The sequence below is a fragment of the Drosophila montana genome, unplaced genomic scaffold, assembly GCF_035044405.1.
Source record: "Drosophila montana isolate Dmon_TW-CO22-7 unplaced genomic scaffold, ASM3504440v1 contig_3218_1, whole genome shotgun sequence".
Lineage (NCBI taxonomy): Eukaryota > Metazoa > Arthropoda > Insecta > Diptera > Drosophilidae > Drosophila > Drosophila montana.
Window position 1 is genome coordinate 2,748,117 of NW_026998098.1, and position 9,594 is coordinate 2,757,710.

At 41.8% G+C, this 9,594-nt stretch overlaps 3 protein-coding genes and 3 non-coding genes across 7 annotated transcripts; 3 read left to right on the forward strand and 3 right to left on the reverse strand.

Annotated features, from left to right (window-relative positions):
* The first annotated feature begins 10 nt into the window (after nucleotides 1–10).
* Nucleotides 11–6,773, forward strand: LOC135433465 (protein kinase 4). 2 transcript variants are annotated; one of them, XM_064689563.1, is made up of 3 exons: nucleotides 11–413; nucleotides 4,643–5,394; nucleotides 5,468–6,773. In XM_064689563.1, the coding sequence occupies exons 2-3, from the start codon at nucleotides 4,664–4,666 to the stop codon at nucleotides 6,198–6,200; spliced, it is 1,464 nt and encodes a 487-aa protein (XP_064545633.1). In that variant the 5' UTR covers nucleotides 11–413; nucleotides 4,643–4,663; the 3' UTR covers nucleotides 6,201–6,773. The 2 variants fall into 2 exon arrangements, with proteins under 2 accessions (XP_064545633.1, XP_064545634.1); XM_064689564.1 differs by having other exon boundaries at nucleotides 11–271.
* TRNAV-AAC (transfer RNA valine (anticodon AAC)) lies at nucleotides 1,351–1,423 on the reverse strand. Its single transcript has one exon. It is a non-coding gene; the product is annotated as a tRNA-Val (tRNA).
* TRNAV-AAC (transfer RNA valine (anticodon AAC)) lies at nucleotides 1,975–2,047 on the reverse strand. The gene has a single exon. It is a non-coding gene; the product is annotated as a tRNA-Val (tRNA).
* Nucleotides 3,732–3,804, reverse strand: TRNAV-AAC (transfer RNA valine (anticodon AAC)). The gene has a single exon. It is a non-coding gene; the product is annotated as a tRNA-Val (tRNA).
* A 177-nt stretch (nucleotides 6,774–6,950) lies between the features above and the next one.
* LOC135433471 (nitric oxide synthase-interacting protein homolog) lies at nucleotides 6,951–8,351 on the forward strand. Its single transcript, XM_064689571.1, has 3 exons — nucleotides 6,951–7,772; nucleotides 7,831–7,939; nucleotides 8,006–8,351. Exons 1-3 carry the CDS (start codon nucleotides 7,018–7,020, stop codon nucleotides 8,075–8,077), a joined length of 936 nt encoding a protein of 311 aa, XP_064545641.1. The 5' UTR covers nucleotides 6,951–7,017; the 3' UTR covers nucleotides 8,078–8,351.
* A 132-nt stretch (nucleotides 8,352–8,483) lies between these two features.
* On the forward strand, nucleotides 8,484–9,206 carry LOC135433475 (chondroitin proteoglycan-2). The gene has a single exon (XM_064689577.1). The coding sequence runs from the start codon at nucleotides 8,545–8,547 to the stop codon at nucleotides 9,097–9,099; it is 555 nt and encodes a 184-aa protein (XP_064545647.1). The 5' UTR covers nucleotides 8,484–8,544; the 3' UTR covers nucleotides 9,100–9,206.
* The last annotated feature ends 388 nt before the right edge of the window (nucleotides 9,207–9,594 follow it).

A 9,594-nucleotide genomic window follows, 5' to 3' on the forward strand; every position in this document is an offset into this window, starting at 1 on the left:
CAGTTTGCGTTGTCAGTTGGCTGCGGGTCCTTGCGCAGGAGGCAGCAGATTGGCAGACACGTAAAATGAGTGTTTAAAAGCGCGCAGTGTTTAGAATATAATCATAATAATACTCGATCTATGCATTCTCTGTACAATATTTCAATCAATGTTTCGCTGCATTTGACAATGTTTTGAGGTTTGCTGTGAAACGGTCGCGTGCTTCATTCAAGGCTGGCAAAAGGATACGTTTTTTTGCCATTTGTTTTATGTGCTGTGTGTATCGTGCCAGGTCAGTTGAGCGTTCAAGGACTTTTTCGTGCAACAACAATAACAATAACAACAAGCAATGTGCTTCAAATGTGCAAAGAATTCTAAAGAAAATGCTTAGCTCTTAAGGAAAGACCAAAAAATATAAAAATAAATAAACGCAGGTAAAAAGTGTTAACAAATGCCATCCAAATTGGCATGCACTTGAAAACCCAACTACACACCCACACATACACACAGATACGGACACCTATGTTAACACACCAACGCATCCGAATTGCATTGCAATTACTCACATTGCTTATACGAAGTGTATGCCAGCAGCAGAGCAATATGTGTCGTTTTGATAGACAGACGGACAGGCATATAGTAGTGGGAACTTTAGCTTTAACTGGGACTGATTTTCGCATCTTGTTTTTTGCTTTTCAAAGTCAACAATAAATTCACTTCCCGCCAAGCTAAAAAGGAAAGTGCTACAACAGCAACAGCGAAGCCCACAAAGGTTAACAGAAAAAAAAAAACCATCACATAAAAAAGGCAAAAAGGTCCAGTGCTCAAAGCGAGAGTGAAAGGCTGGTATGTACTGCGGGGACTCGTTATCCTTGTGTGCGGTGCGGGTCGCGTAGTTTCCTGTTTTAAATTCTTGCTTTTGTTTCGCATATTTTACATAGCATCACATCTGTTCAAGCACCACTGACAAGGAACTCTTTTTACGAAACCTGACGGGGATTGCAAATGTCTAGACAAAGGCTTGTTTGTAAACTTTATAACAAATTCTTACCCGCATATTAAAAGTGCAATGTTATGCTCTTGTAAGAAAAACTTCTCATAGATGAGATTATAAATGGTATGACGGAGAGATGGAAATAAATATTATTTCACATGATTTTGTTGACAAAACCTTTGTCTAAAATTAAATTTGTATACAAAATCAGCTAAAACATTTAACAGTTCTCTATACATTTATTTATTTCTATTTCCTGCCTTTCAATAGTTAATTTTCATTCATTCATTAATGAATATTACACGTTATTAAATTTAAATAAATGAAGTTACATTTACCTGTGATTAAAAAGAAAATTTTAAAAAAAAATTGTATCATGTTTCCGCCCGGGATCGAACCGGGGGCCTTCTGCGTGTTAGGCAGATGTGATAACCGCTACACCACGGAAACAGTTGAAGACTAAGGAGATTGAGTTCGCTTTTGTGTTAGCTGCATGCGCGCGGGATGAGCAATTTCAGCCGGCTCGACAAACAAGTTCGTGCAGACATCAGAAAGCGAAAGGGAAAAAGACGGAAATCAAAAATATACAACACAAATAACGAAGACAAAAGATAATGTTTTATATATTGTATATATGCAGGCAAGTTTAAAGCTCAAGAGGATTGATAATGTACGCAGAGTAAAAATACAAGTTTGTGTAAAGCTTTTATTATCAAAAACTTGTATTTGTATTTTCAAGACTCTGCCTATGTTGATTTAATGACTTCAAATTGAATAACTTGTGACAGTTGTGATATAAAAGATATCATTTCAATTGGTTTTAGAATAATTGTTAGACATAATCGCAAATGATTAAGATAGGCACGTTCACAGTTTATTAACTGACTATTGTTTGATTAGTTACTACAAATTCATTCATAGTAAAAAGGTATATTGCTTATTTTTATATTACTTAACAAATCAGCATTTTTAATTTACATATCTAAAAAAAGAATTGTATCTGTTTCCGCCCGGGATCGAACCGGGGGCCTTCTGCGTGTTAGGCAGATGTGATAACCGCTACACCACGGAAACAGTTGAAACTATGCCGGCAAAATAGTCAGTTTGAAGCAGTCACATTTCCAAAAACTAATTCAATAAAAGAAATCAAATTGAATGTGGCTATTTTAAAGGCATTTTGGAATGCGACCAAATGATTCGCTAATTTTATTTTGTTATTTTATTGTGGCTTAACACAGCGAGGAGCTGCCAAAAAGCTGATAATAGAATAATGGGCCCGTTGAGTGAACAATTTATGTATACACACGTACATATGCACACATACGTGCTTCCCATTCATAGGGAAGACAACATGCTACGTAACAAATGTATAATTGTGTTCAAATTGTATTAGTTTATTCTCACACTCCGGAATTTTGGAACATGAAAACTGATTGAGTTCCTTAGAGGTCACAATAATGCGCATATATATTTGTATGATAAAATCTAAAAGCTTGCACAAACAATTTGTTTCTTGAACGCTATTCAAGGAAAGGAAAACAAAGAATGAAAAGTAGTGCGAGATGAAACTTGAACCCCTTACTGGGGTCAATCCTTAAGTAGTTTGTCTAAACAACAATAGCTTTTTATATCAATGCTAGAATTGCCTTTTAAATAGCTGAAATACAATCACTTGCTGTATCCAAGCAACGTCAGTTCCCATTAATATTGGTGTTTTTTGCATTGTCCCAAAAATTCCGAAGAACACTTGACCACTTAAGGTAAACGAAGCTGCTAGCTTAAACTCTTTTGAAAGCAAAACTAAACTGTGACAAAAAGGAAAAGCTAAGAAGGGGTTCAGGTCAGGAGAAACACGAATCAAGCGCACACAATTCATTGAACCTTGGAGCACAGAGGCAAGCATCATCTCAGGCATTCTGCAGGACAACTAAGGATGCGGGGGATTGGAACGGACGGAGCAATTGGCTGAAATGAACCTATCAAACGGTTGTCAAAATGTCTCTTTTAAATACGAGTATGTTTATTTTATTACTTGTGCTTGTGCTTGAGTATTTATTTATTTGCGAGTGCGTTCAGCTCTGAGTGCGTTGTGTAACTTTTCTCGAAGAAGAAGTCGTTGACAAGGCAAAGCATTGAACTTTGAACTTTGACAGGAGCGCTCGGACTCGTTGCGGACTTGGACTAAAAGCAGACAGGGGGTTCCAAAAATTAAACAAGCATCATTTTGAATGCGAGGCTTTCAAGCATGTTTTACTTTGCTTGTAATTTATTGCTAGAAATTATTTTTTCTGGTCATTTCTCTTTTTATGTGATATTTGGGTGTCATTGTTGATTGGCTAACACCGCAACGACCGCGGTCCAGACCAACCACGACCAGTGGGAACAGTTCAATGAACAGCCAAGCGACTTAAGCGGCAACGCAAATGTAAACATAGTCCATATACATAGCGAACAGTGGGGCAACTGACACGAGAAAAGCCATTTAAATATAGAACCTGCATTTTTCTATTCAAGTAATAGATTAAAACAATTATAATTTCAAATTTATTAATTTTTATTTGATTTATGTACAACTGTATAAAGAACGCACATCTTGAAAACTGCTTAACAATCGTATATAATGCAACAACTTATTACAGTAATAATAGTAAAAAAATATATCATCTAAAATTATTGCAAGTTCATAAATATTAACATTACGAAACCCTGCTTATAATTCTGTAAAATTACCTAAATTTGCAAAAAATTAAATTCATTCTGTTTCCGCCCGGGATCGAACCGGGGGCCTTCTGCGTGTTAGGCAGATGTGATAACCGCTACACCACGGAAACAGTTGACAATCTACTCGCAAAAAAGCTTATTTGACAAACAAGTTAAGCAACTAGTCATATTAAAGAAATAGCTACATTAAATTTATTTTTAACTTATCAGTTTTAATTGCGCATAAGATAATCGAAGTTCATCCAAGTCCACTGTGCAATTCCCCGAACGTGTCCTTTCTAACACCGCCACACCTTGTGTGACTGCAACATTGGTCTGCGGCAGTCACCTCCGCCCCCCTCCTGCACCCGGCGTATGAATGTCTGCTTTCATTTTTGGCGCGCTTAGCTTTTGTGTTAAGTTTGTTGAGCTTGCCAGTTCTTCGTGGCTGTTTTGGCTGCTGCCAATGACACGGGAAGTGAAAGCACATTCCCAAAATGTTGCCCCTGATGCTGTTGCTGTTGCTGCTATTATCATTTGGGGGGTTATTTGATCAGGCAGCAGCCTTTGTTTAGCGCTTACCTATGCAGTTCTTGCGATGGGGCAGCCGTTCGGGGCTGTACGGCTTCTGTCCTTTTTTTGTGGGGTAGTTGAACTTGAAATCACGCACAAAGAGGAAACAGCAGACAGACTTGGAGTGCAGCATAATAAAAAGCAATGCGCACGTTTCCTGTTTCGCTATGTGTGTGTGTTGTGTGTTGTGTGTGTGGTTCTGAGTGAGAGTGTCTCTCAGTGTGTGAGAGAGATTCCTTCTTCCGTCTAGGCAAGCACAGTTGGCGCTTGTGCCTCGACACAAAGCCAAATGACTCATGCACTTTGTCTGGCTCCAGTGGCGAATGTCCCAAACTCCCAGCATCAACTTCAAATAAGTTTTGCGTCTATCTGTTAACATAAGTTTTTACTTTGCAGTCGTCAAGTGTGCGTCGGGACATGCATTTCTGGATTGACAAACGCTCGCAGCAATGCGGTTTTGGGCGCTCACGTGTCGCCGCCTCCTTGTCGCATGCGGGCGGCGGACTCAGCTATGGACATCCGCCGCGGCGTAGCAAGTCAAGCAGCAACAGCAACAGCGCCAACAACATGGCTGCTGGCAGCAGCGGCACCAGTGGCAGCCACAACCAAGCGCTGGCCTCGGTGCATCGGACGCTAGCGCCTTATGGAGGCGACTGCCAGACGGGCGCAGGCACCAGTCGCCAGTCGTCGCATTACTCTAGCAGCAATAATAATTCACATGCCAGCAGTCAGCAGCATCACCAGCATCATCAGCCGCTGTTGCATCACAGCAGCAACAACAACAACAGCAATGCTGCCATGACAACAACAAATGCCAGCAACAACAACAATGCCAATGTAACCGCCTCGTCGGCAGCGGTGCTAACAGGCAGCGGAACTATTGTTCCGCTGGTCGCACACGGCTCACATTATCATCAGCACAGCACGCGCTATCAGCCCAGGCCACAGCAACAGTTGCAGCAGCAGCAGCAGCTGCAGCAGCAGCAGCATCACTATAGCTACAGCTATCATCATCCGCAATTTGGCAACATGGCTGTGCCTGTGCGGCAATACGAACAGCAACAGCACCAACAACATCACCAACAACAGCAGCAACAACATCACCAACAACATCAGCAACAACTTCAGCAACATTCGGGCGTCTATGCGTAAGTGAATAACCTTTCTTTTATGCAACATTTGCGATTTTATTTCAAAAAGAATCTCTGGCCAACTTCGTAGGGACGATGCTTATAGCGCCTATCATCATCATAATCACCACAGCAGCAGCATCAACAGCTGCAACAGCACCAACAACAGTCGATATGCAACACCTCGGCGGCACAACTCCAGCAGCAACATGCGACACGCAACAGCTGTGGCAACAGCTACTGCAACAGCCTCAGTGTCTGCTACGGCCACGCCTATACCGCCCACCCAAACACAAGCGACGGCACAAGGCAACCAGCTGCAGCAACAGCATCATGCCATGTTGCAACATGCCGATTCCCAGATGCTGCCGAGTCATTTGAAGTGCGGGATGTGCGCCTCGCTGGTGCTGGCGTCGGTTTTTGTGGCGGGCGCAAAGTTCTACTTTGATCACCAGGGCACCGGACTGGAGGTGCTCATTTTTTGTGCTTTCTCGGCTACTTTCTTTTTGGCTGCCTGCATGGTGTCCCTGTGCCGCATACCCAAGGGATTGCTACCCAGTCGCAGCGACGGGCGCGCCGTTTGTCACAGTCGGGGCGTGAATGCTGGCGGTAATGCCAGCAGCTGCATGCTGGAGCTGAATGATGTCAGGTATTTGGATGGGCGACAGGTGGAGGTGAGCGCGGAAACGGCGGCCGCAGCTGCCGCTGGCCCGCCGCCATATCATATAGCAATATTGTTGCCGGAACAGACGCCGACGGTGCTGGGAAAACAGGTGCCACTGGATGAGTCGCCGCCGCCGTCCTATGATAAGATACTCGTGTAGGTTTGGCTTGGGTTAGCGCTTTGGTTTTATTTAGGAATTGAGCATCAATTTCAGTTAGGAACCAACTATAAACCCAATCCGACATACAAAATACTTTTGCTCAATATTTTTCTAACGATATCAAAATTTATATAAACATATACACAGCAAAAATGACATTTGCAAATAGATATATACATATATACACATACATATACATATAACTATAAATATAAAGTAAAGTATATTTTTAAGCTCCAATTAATATTTTTACACTTTGAACTTTCTAATCCAAAACACAAGCCCAAAATCCAGTCTCTCTACTTACTATGTATCATTTTTGTTCTGTGATATGCTCAAAAGAAAATCATACGAAATAAACCAAATAGAGACAAAGCAAAGCGAAATAAGTAAACCAGTATATAGAAAATAGTTGCCATTTAGTACTTTATGAAAATGTGAACCACAAAACTAAATACACATCAAGCAGCCAAACAGTATTATTAGTCAGTAGTCAACTTAAGCAACAACTACTCATATGCAACGTAAATAAATAATGTCAAGGTGCAATATAATACAAATAAATAAAGTACGAATTAATTTCAACGCTTTGACTTAAATGCTTAACGGCTGCTTCATGTATAATATCGATAATAAATTGTACTTAACCATTTAATATATATCGCATATGGTGACACTGTCAGCATATGTTTCGATGTAGCTATCGATACTTATCATAGAGCTGCCAACTCAATGCGATAGATAATTTTTAACTATCGCTTTTGCTAGTTGCCTGGTATTTGTTTATTTACTTGTTTATCCTTAAATATTACCGAAAATGACTCGACATGCACGCAATTGCACCGCCGGAGCTGTTTATACATACAACGAGAAGAAACGCGATGCAGCCGAATCTGGATATGGGACAAATGCCAAGCGCCTTGGCAAGGATTCAGTAAAATCATTCGATTGCTGCTCGTTGACATTGCAGCCGTGCAGGAATCCGGTGGTAACCAAAGATGGTTACCTTTTCGACAAGGAGGCCATTCTGCAGTACATTGTCACCAAAAAGAATGAATACAGCCGCAGGCTAAAGGAATACGAGCGCCTGCGTCGCGTCGAGCAAAACGAATTGGCTCAGGAGGCAACTGATAGACAACTTGAGCGCATGGAGCAATTTGTTAATGCCGGAAAGCCAACCACAACTCCTTCCCATAAGCTAAACGCCACTGTTGCAAAGACCACACAGCTGGATGCCAGGCCGAGCACATCAGCAGCAGCAGCAACGGGTTCTAGATCCATCAGCTCCATTTCTAACATGGCCAACGGCCACGAGAAGAAGCTGCCTAGTTTTTGGTTACCCTCAGAGTGTCCCAATGCAGGCGCTGCCCGGGCTCAGAAGCCCGACGCTACTATTTATTGTCCGGTCTCGCAGCAGCCGCTAAGGGTCAAAGATCTAATCGATGTTAAGTTTACGCTGCTCAAAGATGGGGACAACAAACGTTCGCTTATTGCCAAGGAGGCACGCTACATGTGCCCCATCACACACGATGTTCTTAGCAATGCGGTGGCATGTGCCGTGCTGCGCCCCACGTAAGTAATAATCGAGGTAATATTATTTAAAATGCTTTTAATTTACGTATATTTTCAGTGGCGATGTGGTCACCATGGAATGCGTTGAAAAGCTCATTCGCAAGGACATGATACATCCCCTTACCGATCGCAAACTCAAGGATAAGGACATAATTCCACTGCAGCGTGTTAGTACAGAACTTGACAATTTAACGGAGTTCGTTTTTCTATACAATCGCTTTTTATAACAACAGGGCGGTACCGGCTATTCTACCACCAATGACAATCTGGAAGGCAAGGAAAAGAGGCCCATGCTGCAAGTTTAGATTGACTATGAATTCAAATGATGTTAAGTCCAGCTCTAACAGTTACGAAAATACCATTAGTTGTGCTTTTTAAATGAACCTCTGCACTATAGAGTCCGCCCACAGAAAACCCTTGACTTCCCTCTCCTAGATAATCAGGCATCACAATGGGCCTCCTTTTTCGAGTGGTCGTAGAGCTGAGCATATACTTAAATAATACACTGTAATTGTTTGTTCAACATAATTTTGAAATTTAGCAGAAGATTTTTTGAATAATAGTAGTTTCTAAGTTGTATTGACCTTGTTTGCTACCTTGACACAATTACCCAACAAAATAATAGATAAGTCTTGACAAAATAATGGTACACGTGTTCGTGATAACAATGCTGATAAATGATTCATAATTACCTTGAAAATTGCCATAAAAAGCCGATAAAATGTAAAAATTTGCAACAAACCAAAGTTAGCAACCATTCCAACAATACAAGATGTGCCAGCTGAAAGAACACACCAAGTTGATCTGTTTACTGTTCCTGGCAGTAGGACTTCCCTCCAGTCATGCGGATGTGTTTCCGCAGTGTACCAATGTGGATGTGGATACCTTTGTCATGGCCATAGACGATTGCGCCAGCTACATATATTGCAATGGCGAGAACTCCTTTAGGGACAGCTGCCCGAACCAAACGTATTTCGATGCAAAGGCACAGGAATGCGCCTTCGACGATGCTGGTGTTTGCTTGGAAGTTATGGATACATCAACCGCAGCTGCGATGCCTAGTGAACATAATGATGAATTGCAGACTGCCAGCACAGCGACCAGCACTGGGCCTGCAGCTACAGAGGACACGACTGCTCCAGCAGGCAGTAGGCCACATTGCGATGCCAGCGGCGATGGATATCATCCGCATGCGGAGCGCTGCGAGTATTATTATAGCTGCATCGGCGGCTATTTGACCATAGTGCGTTGTCCCTACAACTATGGCTGGGATTATGCGCAGCAGCAGTGCAAGCCCTTGTCAGAGGCGCAATGTTTTAGCTTATAAGCAATTCTCGCAAAACCCTAGATTAATAATAGTTTTTTGGGTTTACCCAAATTCGCAAGGCGAGCGCTCGAGATGACAATAATAAATAAGTATTTCTGGCATTTTAATGAATTGAAAAAGTGCAGCCTCTGCTGGGGGAGGGGATTTGGCCCAGCAGCGCCTCCAATTCGCCTCCATTTGTATGTGTCAGGCGTTGTCAACATAATTCAACAGCAGCAGCAGGTACCAAAATTTATTTTTGTAAATATTTGTCGGCTGCAGCTTCCACATTTTTATTGCAAATTAATAATGCACACGAATTGTGAGATTTTCGTACTCGGATTTGTGTGCGCGCGCGTGTGTGTGTGTGTGTGTGTGTATGTCAATTGTGTCTCGAGTAGCAGATGGACTACAACTTGATGCTCATTATGTGCATTATGAATTAACAAATGTTTTGATTAACTAAATTTTGTTGCAGCCAATTAATTAAACAACAAATTTGCGAGTACAAAACTG